We start from the raw sequence: 26,840 nt of genomic DNA on the forward strand, positions 1-26,840 counted from the left end.
CCAGTAGTCCCTCTTATGCAGTGCCTGTGCCCCTTATGCATGCCCCCATGCACCCCTTATGCAGTGCCTGTGCCCCTTATGCAGTGCCTGTGCCCCTTATGCAGTGCCTGTGCCCCTTATGCAGCACCCTCAGTAGTCTCCCTTATGCAGTGCCTGTGCTCATTATGAGTGCCCCCAGTAGTCCGCCTTATGCAGTGCCTGTGCCCCTTATGCATGCCCCCATGCTCCCCCTTATGCAGTGCCTGTGCCCCTTATGCGTGCCCCCAGTAGTTCCCCTTATGCAGTGCCTGTGTTCATTATGTGTGTCCCCAGTAGTCTCCCTTATGCAGTGCCTGTGCCCCTTATGCGTGCCCCCAGTCAGTGGCGGGCTGGGCCGGGGGGCAGGGTGCCATGTGCCCCCCGGGCCGCAGCATCATGCGGGCTATGGGCCGCGGTGCAGACTGTGTCACTGTGACACAGACTGCACCGCATGTGTAGCGCTGACTGGACGGAGTTCGGTCAGCGCTATACAAGTGACAAACACACAGCCGGCGGCACCGGCAGCTGTGTGTTTGTTGTAAGCAGCAGCCAATGAGAGTCTGACAGACTCTATTAGCTGCTGCTGCGCCCACTGCGGGAGCCGCTCCATCTTCCGGCTCCCGCAGTGGGCAATGGGAGAGGCGTCATGATGTCATATGACATCTCTCCCGTAATGCAGAGCGGCCTGGCCCGGGAAGGACAGACGGAGGAGCAGATGGCGGCGGCGGCGGGAGCTGGGATTCAGGTAATTTTTTTTTTTTACTATGTGTGTCTACAAAGGGGAGACCACTACTGGGGGCACCACAAGGGGGCAACCACTACTGGAGGCACTGCAAGGGGGGATTACTACTAATGGGGGCAATACAAGGGGGGGACTACTACTACTGGGACTACTGGGGGCACTACAAAGGGGGAACCACTACTGGGGGCACTACAAGAGGGAGGGACTCCTACTGGGGGCACTACAAGAGGGAGACCATTACTGGGGGTACTACAAGGGGGAGATCACTACTGGGGGCACTACAAGGGGGGACCACTACTGGGGATTATAACTGGGGGCACTTCAAGGGGGGGACTACTACTGGGGGCACTACAAGGGGGGGGACTACTACTACAAGGGAGGACTGCTACTGGGGCACTACAAGGGGGGACTACTACTACTATGGGCACTACAAGGGGAGGGGACAACTACTAGGGGCACTGCATAGGGGGAGGGGACTACTACTAGGGGCACTACATAGGGGGGAGGGGACTACCACTGGGGGCACTGCATCGAGGGACCACTGCTGGATGCTCTATAAAAAGGGCAATACTGGGGGTACTGCATAGGGGGGAGACTACAACTGGGGCCACTATTTAAGGGGCACTGCAAAAGGGTTACCACTATTGGGGGCACTGCATGGGGTGTGGACTGCTACTGGGGGCACTATATAAGGAGCACTGCATAGGGGGTACCACTACTGGGGGCACTATATAAGGGGCTTACTACTGGGGCACAAGGGGCACTGCACAGGGTGGACCACTACTGGGGGCACTGTATAAGGGGCACTGCATAGGAGGGATCACTACTGGGGGCACTACTGGAGGCCTGCATAAGGGGGTCCTCTCCTGGGGCACAGGGGGGCACTGCATATGTTCACCACGACGGGGCTGTCCCTAATCTTTATTTTTACTTTACATTAATCCCATATGGACCTGCCTCCTCCCTGGAACACTTGAGAGGGGAGGGGGGGGGGGCGCCGTAGCACGCACGTTCTTCGGGCACCCTGGCTACACGCTACTCCTCTGCCAGGGCCGCCTGCATGCATTTGCCCCCAGGCTAAAAATTGCCAGCCAGCCCCTGCCCCCAGTAGTCCCCCTTATGCAATGCCTGTGCTCATTATGCGTGCCCCCAGTAGTCCCCCTTAGGCAGTGCCTGTGCCCCTTATGCGTGCCCCCATGCACCCCTTATGCAGTGCCTGTGCCCCTTATGCATGCCCCCAGTAGTCCCCCTTATGCAGTGCCAGTGCCCCTTATGCAGCACCCTCAGTAGTCCCCCTTATGCAGTGCCTGTGCCCCTTATGCGTGCCCCCATTCTCCCCTTATGCAGTGGCTGGGTCCCTTATGCATGCCCCCAGTAGTCCCCCTTATGCAGTGCCTGTGCCCCTTATGCATGCCCCCATGTTCCCCCTTATGCAGTGCCTGTCTCTTATGCAGCACCCCCAGTTCCCCCTTATGCAGTGCCTGTGCCCCCATGCCAGGGCCGCAACTAGGGGGGGGCTAGAGGTGCACGTGCACCGGGTGCCAGATTGGGGGGGTGAAAAAAGCTGACTCGAGGTGGCTTGGGGGCTGCAGACTCAGAAAATGGCCATCCAAAAATGGCCGCCGCCAAAGAGGGGACAAATGCTAGAGGTCCTTACTGGCCAGGGGGGTTTATGCTCATTGCCAGGGGGTTTATGCCAGCCATCCACATGGACGAGCAAGGACAAACTTCAGGTACAGGAAGGGAGGGGGCGCAAAATTGCTGCCTTGCACCGGGTGACAAATATCCTAGTTTCGGCCCTGCCCATGCTCCCCCGTATGCAGTGCCTGTGTCCCATATGTAGCACCCCCAGTTCCCCCTTATGCAGTCCAGTGCCCCTTATGCATGCCCCCAGTAGTCCCCCTTATGCAGTGCCTGTGTCCCTTATGCATGTCCCCATGCTCACCCTTATGCAGTGCCAGTGCCTCTTATGCAGCACCCCCAGTAGTCCCCTTTATGCAGTACCTGTGCAACTTATGCGTCATCCCCATGCTTCCCCTTAAGCAGTGCCAGTGCCCCTTATTGCGTGCTCCCTCTTGTCCCCCTTCCCAGTTCCAGTGCCCAGGGAGTGCAACATTGCGTGTCAGTGTTTTGGCACTGTTTGTACTTACCTTACTGCCGAATGATGATCCACGCGGTCCTCTGTGTCCTGCTTTCTTCAGCTCCGTCCACAGATAAACAACAAAATGGAGGTTTGGGAATGTCAGGGGAGTGGTTGATCGTTTTATCGTTAATCGTTGAGCGATTTCTAAACGATCTGTAAACGATCTTTAAACGATCTTCAAACGATCTGACAGCGATATTGTGAAATTGACAAGCATGTTTGGTCGACAAACGAGACGATCAAACGACCAGCGGGAGCATGCTTCGTTAACGTCCAAACAGTGCATGATTTATGAACGATTGATCAATAACGACGTCGTTATCGTTCAATCACCTGCTAAAATCGTGTAGTGGATACTCTAAAGGTTCCAGAGCCTTCAACTCTAAATAACATCTACTGTACATGTGCCTTTAACATGATCTGGTAAAGTCTCCACTCATCACCTGTGCTATGATGTTTTTATATCAGGAATATTTTATCACATTGGGTTTTTTGATTATTATCTGAATTTGTGTGAAATAATTAAATTGTACTTTATCACACTATGTTGCGTTTTCACGAGTTTTATCTTTCATATATGGGAAAGTAATACCTATAATTTGATACTTCCCACCATGTCAAGAAAGACACGTATACCCATGGGATTCCGAAATTGGGCGCGAGGGGCGCGAGGTTTTAGCCTCGCTAAACCTCGCGCCCAATTGAATATACCCCTATGTGAGATTCCTATGCTCTTTTCTTACATATACCGAACATACTTGATGGTCATGTGACTGAAGATTACCCGTTTTAAGATAAGTTCTGGATCCTCTCGTACTCCTATGCACTTTGTTGGGCACTTTATGATTGTTTTTTTTACACTAATAGGCGCTCTTTTCTCTCTATTAATTATATGTACGTGTGTTTCACCGACACATATTTCACTGCAGAAAACTGCCACTCATTAATTGAGGATTGTTTTATGCATATTTTATGTTATACTTGTTTTTTGCACAGAACCTAAAAGTAAAGGTTGATTGAGTTTACCTACACCTTAGCGCCTTATTCTCTCGCATATATATATATATATATATATATATATATACAGGGGCGTATCTATAATGGATGCAGGGGGGCCCACACTGCACGCCCTGCACCCATAGTTCCTATTACTTACCTCCCCGAAGTCCCACATCGGCTGGAGATGTGCTACTCAGAATGCCTGGAAAATGGTTGCAGCGGCCACTTTCCCGGCATTCTGCACATGCGCAGTATGGAAATCGCCTGAAAAATGGCTGCCGCGAGTCTACTGAACCTATCAGTATGCCGCGGCCGCCGGAGAGAGTGTGTGTGTATATATATTGTGACACAGTTAGGTTAGGGGGTCCCTCTCCTGGGTAGAGGACTCCTTCCTTACACACACACACAGCAGCAGGGAAGCAGCACACCAGTCTGGATGCAAGTACAAGCTGGTCGGCGCCAGTCTTTATTGTACAATGTCAGAAACATAAAGAAAACATAAATATAAATCCTAGCCCTGTCGGGGCACTAACTTCACAGGTAGTTCCCTCACTACCAGAACCTGGCAGGGCCTAATGCCCTCGCCAGCAACAAAAGCACAGCACAACACTCACGGTTAGGTTTCCAAGTGTCTCTGAGCAAACTCCCTGCCTGCTCTCCCAGGTGAGACAATCAGCCCTAAACACACTAGGCTTATATTGGCCACTCTCAGGTGGAAAACTAACAATCCTGTTACCAGGCTGCGAGAACCAAAACCTGGAGTGGCCGTGGGTGGAGCCCTCCCTCTCCTCTCACCCACAACCCCCAGGTCCCAAACCGGCTTTTCAAAAAGCCGCAACTCAAGCCTGCTACACTGCAGACTTTCTCCTGGGGGTTTAAAACACAAAAGACAGGAATCTGGGACAAATGTACCAGCCACAGACCACTTTACCAGTGATCCTATCACAATATATATATATATATATATATATATATAATTAGGGGTGAGCGGGTTCGGATTTCTGAAATCCAAACCCCCCCGATCCGAGGCCGATCCGAGTCAGGCTCGACTTTTCCCGCCTGACTCAGATCTGAAATCGAGGCAAAACGTCATCATCCCGCCTTCCGGGTCTCGCGGGTTTTGGATCCTATATAAGGTACCCGCGTCGGCGCCATTTTCTCACTCGGCTGTGGACAGTGAAGAGGGAGGGTGGGAATTAGGGCTGGCTGGGCTGTGAAGTGTAATGTAGTGTAGTGTAGTGCAGTGTAGTGTTGTGCTGTGCTGTGCTGCGCTGTGCTGCTGTTGTCCATAAGGGCTGTGTCCACTACTTCAAAGTCCATAGGGGCTGGCTGGACTGTGTTGTGCAGTCAGTTGTCCATAGGGGCTGTGTCCACTCCAAAGTCCTGTGCAGTGTCCCAGTCCTAAAGGGGTGCTGTAGTGTTGTCCAGGGGGTGCTCTGTCCGTCAGGGGTGCTCCCCCCAAGTGCAAAAAAAATAATAATATTTTTTCTGTGTTTGTGAATTGTGTGCACTGTGGCTGCACGTGCATCAACAAAGGAGCAGCGCCAAGCGTGCACCTGTGTCCCATAAGTAAAAGGCCGGCTGGCTTGTCCATTAAAGGGTGCTGTAACCCCCAAAGGGCACTCCAAACAAAATAAAACAATATATTTTTTTGTGTTTGTGAATTGTGTGCGCAGTAGCCGCACGTGCATCAGCAAAGTAGTGCCAAGCGTGCGCCTGTGTCCCATAAATAAAGGGCCAGCTGGATTGACCGCTAAAGGGTGCTGTAACCCCCAAAGGGCACTCCAAACAAAATAAAAATATATATTTTTTTGTGTTTGTGAATTGTGTGCGCAGTAGCCGCACGTGCATCAACAAAGTGGTGCCAAGCGTGCGCCTGTGTCCCATAAATAAAGGGCTGGCTGGCTTGTCCGTTAAAGGGTGCTGTAACCCCAAAAGGGCACTCCAAACAAAATAAAAATATATATTTTTTTGTGTTTGTGAATTGTGTGCGCAGTAGCCGCACGTGCATCAGCAAAGTAGTGCCAAGCATGCGCCTGTGTCCCATAAATAAAGGGCCATCTGGATTGACTGCTAAAGGGTGCTGTAACCCCCAAAGGACACTCCAAACAAAATAAAAAAATATATTTTTTTGTGTTTGTGAATTGTGTGCGCAGTAGCCGCACGTGCATCAACAAAGTAGTGCCAAGCGTGCGCCTGTGTCCCATAAATAAAGGGCCGGCTGGATTGACCGCTAAAGGGTGCTGAAACCCCCAAAGGGCACTCCAAACAAAATAAAACAATATATTTTTTTGTGTTTGTGAATTGTGTGCACAGTAGCCGCACGTGCATCAGCAAAGTAGTGCCAAGCGTGCGCCTGTGTCCCATAAATAAAGGGCCGGCTGGATTGACCGCTAAAGGGTGCTGTAACCCCCAAAGGACACTCCAAACAAAATAAAAATATATATTTTTTTGTGTTTGTGAATTGTGTGCGCAGTAGCCGCACGTGCATCAGCAAAGTAGTGCCAAGCGTGCGCCTGTGTCCCATAAATAAAGGGCCGGCTGGATTGACCGCTAAAGGGTGCTGTAACCCCCAAAGGGCACTCCAAACAAAATAAAAATATATATTTTTTTGTGTTTGTGAATTGTGTGCGCAGTAGCCGCACGTGCATCAACAAAGTAGTGCCAAGCGTGCGCCTGTGTCCCATAAATAAAGGCTGGCTGGATTGACCGCTAAAGGGTGCTGTAACCCCCAAAGGGCACTCCAAACAAAATAAAAATATATATTTTTTTGTGTTTGTGAATTGTGTGCGCAGTAGCTGCACGTGCATCAACAAAGTAGTGCCAAGCGTGCGCCTGTGTCCCATAAATAAAGGGCTGGCTTGTCCATTAAAGGGTGCTGTAACCCCAAAAGGGCACTCCAAACAAAATAAAAAAATATATTTTTTTGTGTTTGTGAATTGTGTGCGCAGTAGCCGCACGTGCATCAGCAAAGTAGTGCCAAGCATGCGCCTGTGTCCCATAAATAAAGGGCCGTCTGGATTGACTGCTAAAGGGTGCTGAAACCCCCAAAGGACACTCCAAACAAAATAAAAAAATATATTTTTTTGTGTTTGTGAATTGTGTGCGCAGTAGCTGCACGTGCATCAACAAAGTAGTGCCAAGCATGCACCTGTGTCCCATAAATAAAGGGCCGGCTGGATCGACCGCTAAAGGGTGCTGTAACCCCCAAAGGGCACTCCAAACAAAATAAAAAAATATTTTCTGTGTTTGTGAATTGTGTGGGCTGTAGCTGCACGTGCATCAACAAAGGAGCAGCGCCAAGCATGCGCCTGTGTCCCATAAGTAAAGGGCCGGCTGGCTCATTTCTTAAAGGGTGGTGTAACCCACAAAGTGCACTAGTCTCCAACGAAAATAAAAAAATATTTTCTGTGTTTGTGTGCGCCTTAGCCGCACGTATATATCAATATAACATAAATGGAGGACTAAACTTTCTCCGATAAAAATAAAATAGGGAAAGATCAAGAACCACTTCCTCCTAGTGCTGAAGCTGCTGCCACTAGTCATGACATAGACGATAACATGCCATCAACGTCGTCTGCCAAGGCCGATGCCCAATGTCATAGTAGAGGGCACATACAATCCCAAATGACAAAGTTCAGGAAAATGACCTTGAAAAAAACATTTAAGTCATTTGAAGAGAAACGTAAACTTGCCAATATGCCATTTACGACACGGAGTGGCAAGGAATGGCTAAGGTCTTTCCCTATGTTCATGACTAGTGGTTCAGCTTCACATGATGATGGAAGCCCTCCTCCCACTAAAAAAATCAAAAGAGTTAAGCTGGCAAAAGCACAGCGAAGAACTGTGCGTTCTAAGAAGATATCACAAATCCCCAAGGAGAGTCCAAGTGTGGTTGTGGTTACGATGCCTGACCTTCCCAGCACTGGACGGGAAGAGGTGGCTCTTTCCACCATTTGCACGCCCCCTGCAAGTGCTGAAAGGAGCACCCACAGTCCACTTGCTGTTATGCAAATTGAAGATGTCACTGTTGAAGTACAACAGGATGAGGATACTGGTGTAGCTGGCGCTGAGGAGGAAGTTGGCGAGGAGGATTCTGATGGTGATGTGGTTTGTTTAAATCAGGCTCCGGGGGAGACAGTTGTTGTCCGTGGGATGAAAAAGCCCATCACGGTCATGCCTGGGCAGACCAAACATTCCACCTCTTTGGTCTGGCAATATTTCTATCCAAATCCGGACAACAACTGTCTTGCCATATGTACCATATGTAAAGGTGGAATAAGTAGGGGTAGGGACGTTAACCACCTAGGAACATCCTCCCTTATACGGCACCTGCAGCGCATTCATAAAAAGTTACTGTCAAGTTCAGAAACTTTGGCTAAGACCGTAAGTAGTCCAGGGACACCTAAATCCCGTTGTCCTGTTGTATCCAAGCGCCTGCAAACCACACCGTCAACTCCCTCCTCGTCAATTTCCTCCTTAGTCAGGATCGGAAGTAGTCCTGCAGGCCATGTCACTGGCATGACTGACTCTCCTATCCGGGATTCCTCCGGAGGATCCTGCATTGCTACGCCTCCTGCTGCCGCTGCTGCTGTTGCTGGGAGTCGTTCATCATCCCAGAGAGGAAGTAGGAACACCACTACTTTTACTAAACAATTGACCCTCCAACAGTCCTTAGCGAGGAGGATGAAGTACGACAGCAGTCATCCTGAAGCAAAACGTATAACTGAGGCCTTGACTGGTATGTTGGTGTTAGACGTGCGTCCGGTATCCGCCATTAGTGCAGTGGGATTTAGACAATTGATGGAGGTAGTGTGTCCCCGGTTCCAAATCCCGTCTAGATTCCACTTCACTAGGCAAGCGATACCGAGACTGTACAGAAACATCAGAAAAAGTGTCCTCAGTGTCCTGAAAAATGCCGTTGTACCCAGTGTCCACTTAACCACGGACATGTGGACAAGTGGAACAGGGCAGACTAAGGACTATATGACTGTGACAGCCCACTGGGTAGATGTATCACCTTACGCAGCAACAGCAGCAGCGTCATCAGTAGCAGCATCTCAGAAACGCCAGCTCGTTCCAAGGCAGGCTACGCTGTGTATCACCGGTTTCAGTAAGAGGCACACCACCGACAACCTCTTAGAGAAACTGAGGGAAATCATCGCCCAGTGGCTTACCCCACTTAGACTCTCCTGGGGATTTGTGATATCTGACAACGCCACCAATATTGTGCGGGCATTACATCTGGGCAAATTCCAGCACATCCCATGTTTTGCTCACACAATAAACTTGGTGGTGCAGAATTTTCTGAAAAGCGACAGGGGCGTGCAGGAGACGCTTTGGGTGGCCCGAAAAATTTCTGGCCACTTTCACCATTCTGCGACTGCGTGCCGAAGACTGGAGCACCAGCAAACACTCTTGAACCTCCCCTGCCATCACCTGAAGCAAGAGGTTGTGACGAGGTGGAACTCAACCCTCTATATGCTTCAGAGGATGGAGGAGCAGCAAAAAGCCATTCAAGCCTATACATCCACCTATGACATAGGCAAAGGAGGGGGTAAGCACCTGACTCAAGCGCAGTGGAGAATGATTTCCGTGTTGTGCAAGGTTCTCCAGCCCTTCGAACTTGCCACACGTGAAGTCAGTTCAGACACTGCCAGCTTGAGTCAGGTCATTCCCCTCATCAGGCTTTTGCAGAAGCAGCTGGAGAAAGTGAAGGAGGAGCTAAGACGGAGTGATTCCGCTCGGCATGTGGGACTTGTGGATGAAGCCCTTCATTCGCTTTGCCAGGATTCCAGGGTGGTCAATCTGTTGAAATCAGACCAGTACATTTTGGCCAACGTGCTCGATCCTAGGTTTAAAGCCTGTGGTGTCTCTCTTTCCGGCTGACACAAGCCTGCAGAGGTGCAAAGACCTGCTGGTGAAAACACTGTCAGCTGAAGCGGAACGTGACACGTCAACAGCTCCTTCTTCATTTTCTCCCGCAACTGGGGCTGCCAGGAAAAAACTTAGCTATCCTAAGCAACCCGCTGGCGGTGATGCAGGGCAGGCAGGACCAAGTTTGGACATCTGGTCCAGACTGAAGGACCTGGCAACAATTTCTGACATGTCTACTGTCACTGCATATGATACTGTCACCATTGACAGAATGGTGGAGTATTACATCGGTGACAGCATCCAAGTAGGCATGTCAGACCTGTACTGGCAGGAAAAAGAGGCAATTTGGAGGCCCCTGTACAAACTGGCTCTATTTTACCTGAGTTGCCCTCCCTCCATTGTGTACTCCGAAAGAGTGTTTAGTGCAGCCGGGAACCTTGTCAGCGAAAGGCGTAGAAGGTTGCTTCCACAAAATGTGGAGAAGATGATGTTCAGAAAAATGAATTATCAACTCTTCCAGGGAGACCAGCCTCCAGAACGTACAGAGAGACCTGTGGTGGTGGATTCCAGCAGGGACAAGTTAATACTCTATGAGGATGAGGATGTACACAACACTGAAGAGGGTAAGGAATCGGTGGATGAGGAGGATGAGGACGACATCTTGCCTCCGTAGAGCCAGTTTGTGCAGGGACAGATTAATTGCCAGCTTGTTTTGTGGGGGCCCAAACGAACCAATCATTTCAGCCACAGTCGTGTGGCAGACCCTGGCGCTGAAATGATTGCTTTGTTAAAGTGTGCATGTCCTGTTTATACAACATAAGCGTGGGTGGGAGGGCCCAAGGACAATTCCATCTTGCACCTCTTTTGTTTCTTTGCATTATGTACAGTTTGGGGGCCTAGTTTTTCAAACTGCCATCCTGTCTGCCACTGCAGTGCCACTCCTAGATGGGCCACGTGTTTGTGCCGCCCACTCGTATCGCTTAGCATAGTCATCCAGCTACCTCGGTGCAACCTTTTGGACATAAAAACACTATTGTGAGGTGTGAGGTGTTCAGAATAGACTGGAAATAAGTGGAAATTTAGGTTATTGAGGTTAATAATAGCATAGGAGCAGAAAAACCAACAAATTCTGTGATTTTAGCTGTTTTTATGCTTTTTTAAAAAAATAATACAGATCCAAAACACAAAACCCAGAACCCAAAACACGGAAGGGTGGTTTTGGCAAAACCAATCCAGATCCAAAACACGAAGAAAGATCCAGATCCAAAACCAAAACACAAAACACGAAAAGTGGCCGGTGCACACCCCTAATATATATATATATATATATATATATATATATATATATATATATATATATATACACAAAAAAAAATGCTCTTATTTTGCACTAAAGGATAGAAGCAGCACCTCTAATTGGACCCCTGCTAGTGGGAACAAAACAATCAAACACACAAGAATATATTTAGAGGGCGCATAAACTAATAATTGCTCTATAAGTAAAAGTCTTTCAGCAATTTAAACATTGCTCCATTAGAAAGTCCAATTAAGATGTAAACTTGGATGCTAAGGTTACTCCTCCTTTCTCAGCTGTATTCAGAAGTAGATTTCCAAGTACTTGATAGACGAATCTATAGATCCTGGATAGATATTCTAAAAAAGACTCTCTCACCAAAAAAAACCACCCAAATAATGGCACAACGGCCAACCGTTAGATGAAAATAGACAAATAATTTATTAAAAAGTTTTTGTCTTATGACATAAAATTTGTAACATTAAAAGTGCTTGCACAGTAAATTCTCCATGGTCTTAACATAGGGAGATGATGACAATTTTTCTGACTCTACCCTTAATGGGCCAGAACTTATTTAAAGCAGATTCCTCCCTTCTGACAAATAGAACACACCCGACGCGTTTCGTCCCTTAGGACTTCTTCAGGGGTTTTAACAATCTTAAATTAAAAAATTAATTCATTAAAGGTGGGGTCTTCATAAGATACAACGAATCTATAAAAAGTGATTCTATACATACCCGAACTTGAAGGTTGTATAAGATCCACAAAGGAACTTGCAAACTATATAACATTAATGTATAATATGTTATATATATTCCTGAGCTCATTCCTGAGTAACTGATTGAATGCACAACTGAATGGCTAATATGTATTATATCATATAATGTTGGTGATTTACTATATCTCCTTCCAGGATGAATAGGCATCTGGCCTACATCGTCTTTGAATAATATGTTTGCATAACGCTGATGAGGTATGGTATATTATGTATAATAGATTTCTATCATGCTGATTATGTACCATCTCTTCTCCTGAGTGTTTGGATATGATCTGAGTTTAATCTCCGTCATTTTCTGATGCAGGCAATATTTTATAACCTTCAGCCACACCACACTGGACATGCCCAATCTTGTCTGGTCTTGGAAGCTATGCAGTGTTGGGCATGGTAAGTAGTACTTGGATGAGAAACCACCTGTGAAAACCAGGTGCTTGAGGTAAAGAGCCTATAAAGCTAAGGCTGTTTCTGCATAACGCTACAGAGGCTTGCCTATATGACAAAAGGCAGGACGTCACTGAGAGTTGTCGTCCAGGCTCCTTTTGAGTCTATACATAAACACCATCCCTCCTCCTCATTTGTCCATACGAAAGAGGATTATTTCATCATCAGTTTTAAGTGTCCGTGAGTTGGAATTATGCACCCGATTCAGATCTGCTCGCTAGGATGTGTTCGCTCGTAGCTAGCCGATTTTTGCATTGTACGCATCGCAGTGTGCGTGCGCAAACCAGTGCGAGAGATCGGGAAACGTTCGCTCGCTGCGCATAGACTGCCCAGCAGAATGAGTGACAGGAGAAGCCGTTAGTGGGTGGTGACAGGGGCTGGCTATTAAAAACGGGGGAGTGGAGGTGCGAACGCAGGTATTCCTGAGCATCTCAATGCCGTTTCAGAGGTGTGCATGATTTAGAGACAGCGTCATAGTACACGTCACCTGGCTGGTTTTTACACTGAGGTGCCCGCAGTGCTTGCGGTAGGGTATGTTAGCCACAAGTGCTGCGATCGCATCCGATGGTACTCGATGGTACAGATGGTTGCATAGACTTCCTGGAGATGACGTGTGCAAATGGGCTTCTTAAGACAGGCTGGTGGGCATCTGCATACACAGGGCGATCACACGCCAACACATAGTGGGCGTGCTAATGCCTTGCCATGCGATCGCCTGCCTTCCCAAATTTTCATATGCATCGTGCAAGTGAACGCATCTAGCGAGTATGTCTGAATGAGGTCCTATATTTCACATATTCTTATATAGACACAGGTAGTGGGCTCACTTATTAGTGGCATCTGGTCTGCCCTTCAGTCAGGGGACATTAGAGGGTGTAGCCATTTCATTTATGTGTTTCAGTTGCAATGCCAGTTGCTGGTGTTACCATTATCACTCGAGAGAGTAATTGGCTGTTCTTAGGTTTTGCACCCAGGCTTGTCTCGGGCTGGGGGCTTTGACTCTGTATGGTGGGCTCTTCATCCTTTGGTATGTTACTGTGGAGGATATTTCCTCCTTCTGAGTGGCCAGCCTTTGCATTATTACCTTCCAGTCATAAAGGAAAGCTATATGTGAATCCAGTGTTCTACTGTATATGCTGCAACCAGGGGCGCCGAGAGGGGGGGGGAGCGGGTACAATTTGCCCGGGCTTCCAGAGGGGCCCGGCGGGGGCCCGGGTCCGGCGTCGCCCCCCCCTCCCTCCTCACTATCTCCCAGCACACAGCATGTGCTGAGATGCAGTGGGAGATTGCTCGCGGCTGCTAAGCAGCAGCCACAGCAATCTCCTATGCCTGAGGGGGGGAGCGATCACACTGATCTTTGAGCTTTGCGCCAGGCTGAGGGGCTCGCAGCGCCCCCCTCCCCGGCGTGCAGCGCCGCTACGCGGTGCTGCAAATGTATACTTTTTTAAACTTTTTATTTGAGGGGGCGTGACCACACCTCCCACGATTAGGCCACGCCCCCTCTTTACCGGGGCCCCGCAGCGCTCTCAACGGCCCTGGCTGCAACCAGAAGAGTCACCCGATTACATGTGTCTTTGAGGCTCTACCCGTACCAGATACACATCAGAGAAGGTACTGGGGATAGGTAAGCTACAGGTTTAAGCTGTCTGTGATCTTTCTTTTTAACTGCTAGCCGGCATGCACACTTACCGATAGGCTTCTCCATGTAGACACTAAGGACCTCATTCAGAGATGGTCGCTAGGGCATGGTTGATCGCAACGAGCGATTTTTTGTCATGTGCGCATGCGTGTAGTCGGCATTGCGCGTGCGCAAGCCAGTTCTTGCAAGCTAAATGGCGTCTGTCGTCAGTCACTACTTGGTCGTAGCTCTAATTGACAGATAGTTCTGTTTGTGGGTGGTAACAGGGGAAGGTGCATGTGAACAGGGGCGTGGCGCAGCGATCGCAGGCGTGTCTGTCGTAAAAAGAGAGATTTCAAGACGTGCATAAATTACTGAGCAGGTCATCGCACACGTCATACCGCAGCCTTTAAGTTGCTACTTCTCGTAGTGCTTGAGTGAGCCCAGGGTCTACCTCAAGCACTGCGACTGCAGGCGATGGTTTCTGCCTCTGCCGATTTCTGGAGTCAATTAACAAAGTAACAGGTGTTTGTCATTGCAATGTATATTAGCAAAGCGGTTGCGTTAATTGGCTTTTTTTTCTTTTTAAAAGGAAATTACATTTGGTTGGTCTCGGTATGTGATATTTATATTACATTTGTTTGCAAAACCATTTAAAATACATTTAATAATCATAATTCCCTTTTTTTGGTTCAAATGCTAAATACATGTTTTTGTAGATTTTTTTTTTTTTTTAGGTTTGTGGTACTGCACATCCCAGCATGCTTTGTTTTTTAATAATAAAGCCCATAGCCAGATTTCTTAAACCACACATCAAAAAACACATGCAAAATTTACATTAGAATAGACAAAAAAAAACAAAGCGATTGCACGCTGCTTGCATCCGCATCGAAATAGGCAAAAGAACCATCGAAAATGCAGATGTGGAAACTTGACTCTGCCAAAAAAGCACGATGGTCACATAGCTTGGCGCCAGCGACCCACAAATTTCTGCGACTGTAGTCCTCGCTCACCCCTTTACGTGACTCATGAGGTGTGCTTTCATTGTGATGGGAGTTTCCTCGCCTACGATGTGCGCTGCAATTTTGCGCATGATTCGCATTTTCTCTTTTATGATACGATCGATCGCGCCCTAGCGACCGCCTCTGAATGAGGGCCTAAGTCCTGTGGGACCCTTTTAAGCAGTTCCTTTGACCAGGTGTTCTTCTTGGTCAGGGGTAGGGGACCTATATTCCTTGGCCGTATATAGGAATACTTTTTTTCTCTCTAGCTGTATCTGGACTTTTAGTCCCGAACCTGCAGGAGAGGCAGAGGTCTTTCCCCAGTGATTCAGTAGGGAGTTATCTACATATTATGGATCCCATGTGCACAGGGTGCCTAGGCTCCATACTATTTCAGTGTGACATATCTACATCTAGATCTTCTTCATTATGATCCAAGTCTGCACTCCAATTGGCATCTGTTGATGCAAGTGTTGGGTGGAAAATTCTTAGAGCGGTCGTTTCTGAAGCTCCCCCCCCCTTAATTGGCTTGCTTTGGTATATCCCAGATGTAAGGCGTCCCCCAGATGGATGAAAAAGGAAATACGATTTTTACTCACCGTAAAATCTCTTCTTTGGAGTCTATCTGGGGGATGTTAACGTCTCTCCCTTGTTTGGTTTCATACTAGATACCTGTGGTCTCTGGTTTCTCACTTCTTCCGTGGGCATTTCTCCAGCTTTGTTAAACATTAGACTGAGCTTAAGATGGAAGGGGAGGGATTATATAGAGGGTGGGAGCCAGTTTTCAACTACCTAGTGTCCGACTCCACCCTTCACTATGCATAACCCAGATGTAGTCCAAGGAAGAGATTTTACGGTGAGTAAAAATCTAATTTTCTATTTGGTAGTATTAGTAAATGTGTGATTTAGCCCCAGAAACACAACATTGATGTTGATCAATTTTTAATGATTTTCATTGATTTTAAATCGATTAAAATCTGCCTTTAGTAAATATACCCCTAAATCTCTGCACAGTTAAATCTTTCCCATCTGCAGTGCAACATGATTCTGCCAAGGTGCAAATTGCTCCATTATATGCCTCTATCACTGAATCAGGTCCTCATTATGTAAGGAAATGGTTCTATGAGAAATATAACTTGCTTTTAGAACAACCCTGAGCAATGATAAAGCTTTCAAAGCCCTCAAAATGGGAATTCATTTGCAAATTAAAAGCATGCTGTACACAAACTAGGACAGAGGCCCTAGTAAGAAATTTATGTGCCAAAAAGTTGTCTGCAATGTGTGTTAGCATATGAAGAGACACACGGGGTCAATTCAGTTTACTTGTCCTGACCTCTGTACTTGCCTGTAGGCAGCTGCAGTTACCCAACCTGGAGCTAGGTTACATTGGTACCTGTAGCATTTAGACAGTGCTCCTGCAGCTCCGAGTGAGTATGTATTGTATAGGTAATATAGAGATTAGAGGGAATTGTGGGGTGCCAATAGATGATACTGAAGTATACTGATGCTTCCTACAAGCTAAGGCGACTGAGTGTTTGTAATAAGCATGAGGGCACAGAAGGGCATGGGCTTGGGGTAAGGATTACAGTTTAGTCCAGTGGTTCCCAAACTTTTTTGAATCATGGCGCCCTAGAGTATCAGCATTTTTTCCATGGCACCCCTGGGCCAAACGTTTCTTATTGAGAAATTCAGCAAAAATGTATTGAAGTAAACTGTGCTTATATGTCACCCTTAGGTTCAGTTATGTGGTAATTGACAGGCCTGTGCTTCTTTTTATCCATACATTTTTTGATTGCCAGCCGTTAGCACTGGTTTTGCCTATCACACTGACTAAAAATCATTTTATTTGGTATTGGACCACCAACTTGTGGCACCCCTGCTAGTACCCTGAAGCACTCCAGGGTGCCTCGGCAGACAGTTTGGGAACCTCTGGTTTAGTCTATTAAGAGTGAAGGTTAAGCTATGTATAACGGAATGCATTAACTAATTTTACAACGCTGTTCTTATGGGAAAATATGGGATTCAGGAAGAATTATGTTATTTGTGGATCAATAGCTAAAACATTCAGCAAACACAGTATTTTATTAATACCATTCATGAAGCCATAAATATTTTGTGTCACATTTTGGGATATTTATAATCAGGGACGTAACTAGGCATTTAAATGCCCCATAACAAAAGTTTGTAAGGGCCCCTATGTACCACCCAATCATGAAAAATGTATATAACACATGTGACTTTAACAAGGAAGATGGGCCCCCCTCAGCTCTGGACCCCATAGCAGCTGCACTCCTTGCATCTATGGTAGTTACGCCCATGTTTATAATATAATATATCCTCCACGATAAGCTTTGGAGGACCATGGGGACAAATTGAGTTTCTCCTCTTTAATTGTTGTAAAGTAAATAAATATCCTGTCCTAGCAGCACCATTAGTAGCGTCCATGCCTAATACTGATTTTCTGCAGTTCAGAGACTGAAAATGTCTATTGATTTTCTATATAATAAAAAACTGGTGAGTATATCATATATTCTGATATTTTGATTACTTCAGTACAGTATAATTTGCTAAAAAATTTCTGTATGCGTAACATTTATATGTTCTTACCATGTTTATGTGGGTCTCTTATGTGTTCTCTTTTTTTCCCATGGTCCAAAAACACAGTGGTAGGTTAATTAACTTCTGAGTGTAATTGGCCCTTTTGATTTAATGCTTATAAAACATTGCAACTAGCACCAGCCAATGTAGCCAGCAAACAGTAATGATATGTTAGTGATATGATGATTATTATTAATATTGGTAAATACTGGCATGCAAAAAAAAATCTACAGTATATCCATGGATATTATAATGGTGTGATAAAAGGAAATGATTACATTAGATTGTGAATGTACAGTATATAGTGTCTTCAAGTATATATATTCATGTGTTATAGAATATGGGACTTTGACTTATTACATGTGTCTCATGAGCTGAGGTTAACCATTAATTTCTCACTGTCAGTGAAGTGTCTCTCCCAGCTTTGAACCAGATGACAATGACGGACTTTGGGGAAATCCTAAAACATGTCGGGGAATTTGGGCGCTTTCAGAAAAGTTTGGTTTTTATACTTTGTTTCCTTAGTTTTTTCAATGCCTTCCACATGTTTGGACAGGTGTTTATGGGAATATCTGTGCCTTACCACTGCAATACCGACTGGATCCTTGAGAAAGCCCCATACCTTACTGAGGACGTGCAGCTGAATTTAACCATCCCAGGTAATTCACATGGGTCGTATGAGCAATGCCTGATGTACACTCCAGTGAATTGGAGCATCAAATCAATTCAAAGCTACGGATTGAACAGCACAACTGTCTGCCAGAATGGATGGGTGTATGATACATCACAGCAAAAGTCAACACTGGTCACAGAGGTCTGTAAATATTTGTGTGTCCACTAAAATGCTTAGGGGTCTATTTACTAAGCAGTGTTAGGAGACAGAGTGAAAAGTAATAAGTGATAAGGTGCCACCCAATCAGCTCCCAACTGTCATTTTTCAAACACAGCCTGTGAGATGACAGTTGGGATCTGATTGGCTGGCACCTTATCACTTTCTTATCACTTTTTACTCTGTCTCCTAACACTGCTTAGTGAATAGATCATATATAATCTATAACCTGCACTGGGAATATAACGTAATACTACCTCTACTTAATTTTAAATCGATGCTCATTTAAAGCCATATGTTATATATTACCTTATTATTAAATGAACACTATCATTTTTTAACTACTCAGGTTGATGTTTAAATTTATTAGATAGTAGGTAATAATCTTCATACACCCATACACCCAGTTCTCCTCTTGTCTTCCATCTCGTTGTAATATTGTGTACCCATCGATCATTGACAGTCCTTAATCACAGAATGTATGCACCTAATTACCAGGGGAAGATTTATTAAATCTTGGAGAGAGATAAAGTATGAACCTATCAGCTCCTAACTGTCATAATACTGGCTGTGCTAGAAGAATGTATGCAAAGGGAAAAAGGTAAAGGGAAACTCTAAGCACTGGTACCAAAATGCACTATAGATATTGGATAAGGCAGATATGACTCCACTTATTAGAAAAATCACCATAGGGGTTATATATCCCAGAAGATGGTAGGAAAAAAGGAGGTGCACCCTTGAGAGTAAAATTAGCTATAAGGAAAAAAGAAAAGTACTCTCTTGTGTAGGGGCACAATATCAGCCTATATAAGTTAAAACTTAACTTTTAATAGATAATAAATAGTAATACAGGGACTAACAAGACTTCAACAACATAAAACAAATATAGACTTAATATCCAATATGTACAGGAGAGGGTTGTCAATGACCATCCTGTGTAAAGTTATAGAATAGTACAATAATTAGTGACCATTCTATAAGGGTTATCAGGTGATAATTGAAAGCATTTACAGCATTAAGAAATGGATTGTTATAAACAGACTATAAAAATAGTCATTAATATGTGCTGTTATCATTGCTGTTTATAATTGATTTAATAGATGAATATATATATGAAAAATACAAAAATAAATCAACAGATAATTTCTGGAATAAAGACTGGACCAAACAACCACCGTATTAATATAGGTGACCAGACAATGATGTACTAGGTCAAAATGTAGTATCAGCGTTATATATCAAGATACAATTTATCAGAAATACTAATGATATAAACTGATACTAATAAATATGTGACACACAAGTAGATAGAAAGATGGTTTAAATCAAGCACAATAAACCTGAATAACAAAGAATCTCTCACTATAGATGAGAGAGGAAAATGTGACCAAATCTTATGTGTGCATATATATACACACTGTGTGGAATTAAAATAGAGCCATCACATGGGAATTATTGGAATTTGTCCTAACAAGAAACTATTTTACCTTTGACAACAAATTTTTCCTTCAGACACGCAGGACAGCGATGGGCGCGGCTTGCGCGCCCACATATGCGAATTTGTTTTTGGGATGGTGGGAGGCAGAACATATCTTTAATGAAGATAATGAGATCTTCACAAGCCATATAACAATATGGCAAAGATATATTGATGACATTCTAATGATCTGGCATGGGACAGAACTGGAATTAAACTGTTTTATTGATATACTAAATCAGAATAATTTAAATCTAAAACTGACAAGAAATATCAGCAGAGAGATGGTTAACTTCCTGGACCTTAATATTATCCTGGGAGATGAAGGCATTATCAGGACAGAACTCTACAGGAAGGACACGGCTACGAACAGTGTCCTTCATCACAATAGTTCACACTATCCTCCAACAGTAAGGAACATACCTAAAGGAGAGTTCCTAAGACTGCAAAGGAACTGTTCCAAGAAGGAAACATATTTAGAAAAACGTGTGGAACTAAGCCAAAGATTAGTGGATAGAGGCTATAGCAAACGTTCAATAAAAAATGCCCAATCTCAAGTGAGCAAAATGGAGAGAGATAATCTTATCTTCCCAGGCAGGAAGGATAACCCTGACACAAATAAAATTCGATTTGTGGGGAACTTCTGCCAAGAATGGAGACAGTTACAGGATATAGTTAATACACACTGGCATATCCTGTTATTGGACCAAGATCTGAAGAACCAATTGGACCAACGGGCAGCCTTTAGTTGGCAAAGATCAACTAACTTAAGGGACACCCTAACTAATAGCCATTTACACTCACAACCCAGAAAAGTCAGTAAGATCAAAGGCACATTTCCATGTGGAAAGTGTAATGCCTGCCCCCACATGGCAAGGGTAGATTCCATTAAAGACAGATACAACAATACCATAGAAATAAAACAATTCTTCAATTGCAATGCCATGGGGGTAGTCTATTGTCTGGAATGCCCATGCCACAAAAGATATGTAGGCATGACTACAAGACCATTTAGGAATAGACTACTTGAACATATTGGCAATATAAGAAATGCTGCTACTGATTCCCAGAAAATGAAGAAACTTACCTCTGTATTTCTGATATATTGTATCTTGATATATAACGCTGATACTAAATCTTGACCTAGTACATCATTGTCTGGTCATCTATAGTAATACGGCGGTTGTTTGGTCCAGTCTTTATTCCAGAAATTATCTGTTGATTTATTTTTGTATTTTTCATATATATATTCACTTATTAAATCAATTATAAACAGCAATGATAACAGCACATATTAATGACTATTTTTATAGTCTGTTTATAACAATCCATTTCTTAATGCTTTAAATGCTTTCAATTATCACCTGATAACCCTTATAGAATGGTCACTAATTATTGTACTATTCTATAAGTTTACACAGGACGGTCATTGACAACCCTCTCCTGTACATATTGGATATTAAGTCTATATTTGTTTTATGTTGTTGAAGTCTTGTTAGTCCCTGTCTTACTATTTATTATCTATTAAAAGTTAAGTTTTAACTTATATAGGTGGAAATTGTGCCCCTACACATGAGAGTACTTTTCTTTTCTCCTGTGCTAGAAGAATGACAGCTGGAAGCTGATTGGTTGGAACTATTTCTCTCTCCAAGATTTGATAAATCCTCCCCTCACAACTTTTACAGTATACAACTGCCTGTCTTCTCCCAATAATCCTGCCTGCACTTCTCACATCATTAATTATCACACAAATGGTGGCAATGTACATATAACTGTCCTTATTAAGGGTTAGGATGGACAGGCAGCGATGTCGTGAAGCCACTACAGTAGCCCTCTTCTTCCTGCTGGAAGCATTATGCCATGGCCCCTTCATAAAGTTTGTAATAATAAAAGGCTGTGCATCTAACTATGGGGGCAGGTTACTTTGTCCTGCCCATAGGAAGGTACAGTTTGTTTTAAACATATTATAAATGGCTACTTCTGCAGTTATTACTGACCTACACATTAGGGATTTCTATTTTACAATGAAAGGTATATATTAGATTTTATATCAAAAGTATGTTATATAACACGTTATGCCATTGTTGATAATAATGGCATTAAATATTCACTGCAGGTTAAGAGATATGCTGTTTGTTTACCATACACATAGCAATATAATGTCACATGGTGAAGCCAGTGCACCAATGAAAACACTTTTTTTATTTGACTTGTTTTAAGTTTGACCTGGTGTGCAACAGAAAAGATCAGATTAATGTCTCCCAGTCCATTTACATGTTGGGACTCCTCATCGGATCTCTTATTTTTGGTCCTTTAGGTGACAGGTAAGAATCATAGTCAGTAATTAATATGTAATCATTATTTTCATATTAAATTAATATCAGACTTTTTTCCCTTTAAATAATGTAAACATTTCTTTTACTTAATTGATGTAATTGGGTTTCCCTTAACTCAGTGGTTCCCAAACTGTGCGCCGTGGCACCCTGGGGTGCCTCAGGACACTTGCAGGGGTGCCTTAGGTTGGTGGTCCAGCACCAAATCAAATTATTTATGGCCAATGCAATATAAATATGTGGACAAACAGAAGCGCAAACCTGTCACCCACTACATAAATGGACTTAAGGATGACATGTAAGCACAATTTGCTTCACTTTACTATTTCACTAAATTTTTTTCTGAATTTCTCAATAAAAAACTTGTGACCTAGGAGTGCCGTGAAAACAATTCTGATGCACTAGGGTGCAGCGATGCAAAAAAGTTTGGGAACCACTGCCTTAGCCCATTAATGGGTTACTGACTAAACTTGCAATTTTATTTTGTGTTGGTCATATTAAAATGACTGCTTTGTTTGTTAGGATAGCTTCACAACTGTTTTTTTCTTTATTGTACACTTTTTTTTCCTGTGCCAACATTTTGAAAATGGATCTGTTTACGGTCATCTGTTTTTCTGTTATTCGCATAATTATATCAATTATTATTCTTTCCCAATTAGTACACCTCCAGCGGTGTAAATTTCTGTTTCTTCTATTTATATAAATAACAGAAATATGTATTATTTGATAAACCTAATAAAAAAAAAGTTTATGTACATTTTTATAACAGATATCTAAAAATAGGCAAAAACATACAGAAAATAAAATTAGCACTAGCATTAGAAAGCAAAAATACCATAATTTTTTTGGCAGATAAATTCCAAACCTTTGAGCCATCAGCCCAATGCATTATAAAACTTGCCTACTAGTTTCTCCCACCTATAATCTAAAGTCCCAAATCAATTAGCTGCATTGCGGCAATGTCCTGCTGAATATCCCGTAAAGTTCGACTGTCTGTTACTGTAGCTTAATATTGCTAATTTTCCTGCACACCTGTTTAAGAATCAATTAAAAAAACTAGTGATGTTGCTGGCTGCGATATGCCAAGAGGCTAACTAAATTTCCCCCCTAATTTCTACAGGATTTTTATTAGGGATGAGCGGTTTCGGTTCTCAGAGAACCAAACCCACACGAATTTCGGGGATCCAGGGATCCCTCTGCCGAGGCAAAACCTCGCGATCTGCTGTCGGATCTCGAGGTTTTGCCTCGAGCGGCCATTTTTGAAAATCCTTTTGCCTTCAATGGGCAAAGCGCTGATTGGCTGACAGAGCCGTCTGTCACAGCTCTCAGCCAATCAGCGTTAAGCCCATTGAATGGAGGGAAAAAACAACTAAAAGAAGATGGTGCTGGTTCCCGCGGCCGGCACCCCCTGCTGCCGACACACCTGCTGCCAGCACTCCTTGCTGCCACCACCCCCCGTTGCCAACACACCAGCTGTGGGCACCCCCACTGCTGACCCCGCCGGCAGCCCCGCTGGTGACACCAATGGCTACCGCATGCAGCCGACATCACTGGCACCATGCATTGATAACACCGCTGCAGTCAGCAAACCTGCACTGAGTACACCGCTTGTACCCCCGCTATGCCAACACCACCAGTACCCTGCACTGAGGACACTGCCAGCACTCCCACACTGCCATTCCATGTACTAAGGACACCGTCAGCAACCCCCGCACCACTGACACAGCCAGCAAACCTGCACTGAAGACACTGCTGGCACCCCTGCACTGCCGACACCACTGGTACCCTTCACTGAGGACACTGCAAGCACCGCAGCACTACCATTCCATGTACTGAGGACACGGTCAGCAACCCCCGCACTGCTGATATGGCCAGCAAACCTGCACTGAAGACACCGCTGGCACCCCTGCACTGCCGACACTGCCGGTACACTTCACTAAGGACACTGCAAGCACCGCAGCACGGCCATCCCATGTACTGAGGACACCGTCAGCAACCCCTGCACTGCTGACACAGCCAGCAAACCTGCACTGAAGACAACGCTGGCACCCCCGCTCTGCTGACACCGCCGGTATCCTGCACTGAGGACACTGCTAGCACTGCAGTGTCACGGCCAGGGTATTTCAGCATGGCGCTAGGCGAGTGTTACCTGTGAGGTCATTGTGGCGCGGGCTGTCTGGTGGCGGAGCTGGTGTCTGGTGGGGGGCTTTGGCTGCACGCGTTGTTGTGCGGGCCTGTTGTCACTCTGCGCTGGTAAGGTCTGGCGGCATCTCCATTCCGTTTGGCATGGGCGCCGCCATCTTGCCTTCTGGCCATGTGATGCGGCTGGCCAATCCTGGTGAGTCACATGTTCCCTCCGGCCAGTAACAGCACGGCATGGGGTATTTAGGAAGGGTCAGTGCCTTCCTTCTTTGCCAGTGCAACGTGTATCTCAGCCTAGCTGAGAGGGAGTTCTCTGTGCTTTCCTGTTCCTGTGAATTCGCTGTCTGCCAGTCTGCCTGTCAGCTCCTAGCTCTCACTGGATTACCCCGCTTCCTCCATCACCCTTGCCCATACCTGAGTGCCTGAGCCTGCTGACATCCTGCGCTTCAGTTCACTACCTGCAAACCTGGCTTGATTATTTTCAATTCACTACCTGCATACCTGGTTTGATTATTTTAGAGTTTCACTACCTGCACACCTGGACAGCTCTAATTGTTTCTACTTGGACATTAACCCTTTTACTCCCACCACAGAACTCTTGTGGACATTTATATATTCCTGGACTTTTATTTACTGCCACATTATATGTCTACTCAAGCACTTATTAAAAATCCTAGTTTTATTTTCAAATCTGCTTCTGTGATCGCTCCTGCTACCACCCCGGGTCCACAAACAACCCAGAACATAACATGCAGCACTGCCATCCCATGTACTGACTACACCGTCAGAAACCCGGCTCTGCTGACACTGCTGTCATAGTAAGTGCACTATTGGTGTATCCAACCCACACTACACTGTTTCCGTGTAGGAAATTAGAAGCTGAACTGCCACATGTTAGTGCCACCCACTGTGTCGCTTAGCTTAGTCAGCCAGCTAGCTGGATGCAACCTTTTGGCCTTAACTGGATTAAAAGAATAATATTGTGAGGTGGTCAAAATTGAGTGGAAATTACTGGAAATAAATGTTATTGAGGTTAATAATATGGTAGGAACAAAAACAGGCCCATTTTATGTGATTTTAGCTATTTTTATGATACCAAAACCGAAAAACAAAACACCAAGGAAAAAAATCCAAAACCAGATTCAGATTCAAAATCAAAACCAAAACACAAGGGTCGGCGCACATCTCTAATTTTTATACCAGCTAACATATATTACAAAATATATATATATTTTTTTTTATTATAAGAGTTAAGTTTAGTTGTTCTGCTGTTATCAAGACCTGTGGTGAATATATAGTATTACAAAATCATGGTAATTTGATAATGTATTTCTTACTAAACCAGTTTGATAGTTCTGGGAAGCATTTTTGCAAAACAAATATTGTTTTAAACTTCCATAAACATCTGAGTAAAGGGCCCCATACACCTGAGCCGCAATTCCCCATTCTACCGACGCCAACCCGATCAGCGACCAAAACCTCCGATCGATGGACATCGGACATCGATGACCGTCAATCCATCGGCGGACCTGGGTATTTCAAAATGTAAAAAATCCCTACTCACCGATTCAAACCATTTTCATGTCAGTATCGGAAATCAAGATTTTAAAACTTGATAAATATCCCTGATCCTCCCAACCCCAACATCGGCAAAAGGGTGAATTGCAGCAATCTGTCACAGATGTATGGGCTGCATATCATGTTGCCTAAATATTACTTATGAATGGTAACATTATTCTTGTAACTGTCCAAAATGTACACATTTAACAGGGATGCCTTAAAATGTTCATGCTGATTTTGTTTGAAAAATGTAAACTAATACTTATATCCATATATTTATGCAATGATTATATCTATACATTTTGTTAATTTTTAAAGGATTGGGAGACGTCCTGTTATATTAATTTCAATTGTATTCATGTTGGCTTTTGGTGTTGGAGCAGCATTTGTTACAGACTTTTACACCTATATAGTACTGCGATGTATTGTGGGAATCGCCATGTCTGGGGTCCTGATAAATAATCTCATACTAGGTAATGTATGTGTAGACATATTTTTCAGAGCTGTTTCATTCTGTTTTTCGCTTCAAACCTGCATCATTTCCTGGTAGTACTTTTATGCATTCTGTTTACCTTTCACAGTTTTTACTCATTATACATAATTTAACTTTTATAATATTCTCTATTTTTGTAATTCATATTAAATGGTATTCCTATAGGCCACATTATTTTTTATAAACAGTCAGTACAATCCAAGGTAATGTTAAAGCTGTATCTATTTATTTTCATCCCACAATTCTAATATCCTGCTGCCTTATGGTTGCCATATATCTCTGGTAATCTTACTGGGGTACAGTTAAATCTTACTTTAATTAGTTTTGTAATATTTACAATGGGGGATACTTCTAACTCAGAAAATGGAAAGTATAATAACAGCTAAAGTGTATATTTAAGATAATGTTCCCCATCGCATAGCTATTAAAACTGCGGGGGTCCCATATGGGGGTTTCCCCACTTCTGAAGGACTCAACCCTGTCAGCGCTCCAACAGC

At 44.5% G+C, this 26,840-nt stretch overlaps 1 protein-coding gene across 1 annotated transcript in view; it reads left to right on the top strand.

Moving 5' to 3' along the window:
* Positions 1–17,939: 17,939 nt before the first annotated feature.
* The window catches only part of LOC148506666 (solute carrier family 22 member 13-like), a 128,754-nt gene continuing 119,853 nt past the window's right edge, over positions 17,940–26,840 (top strand). Inside the window, exons 1-3 of the mRNA XM_088446406.1 lie at positions 17,940–18,323; positions 22,036–22,139; positions 26,169–26,323. Of these exons, the coding sequence (XP_088302532.1) occupies positions 17,943–18,323; positions 22,036–22,139; positions 26,169–26,323 (640 nt within the window). The 5' untranslated portion in view covers positions 17,940–17,942. The remainder of the gene's footprint in view (positions 18,324–22,035; positions 22,140–26,168; positions 26,324–26,840) is intronic.

The sequence above is a fragment of the Taudactylus pleione genome, unplaced genomic scaffold (assembly GCF_031769625.1).
Source record: "Taudactylus pleione unplaced genomic scaffold, aTauple2 ptg000398l, whole genome shotgun sequence".
Taxonomy (NCBI): domain Eukaryota; kingdom Metazoa; phylum Chordata; class Amphibia; order Anura; family Myobatrachidae; genus Taudactylus; species Taudactylus pleione.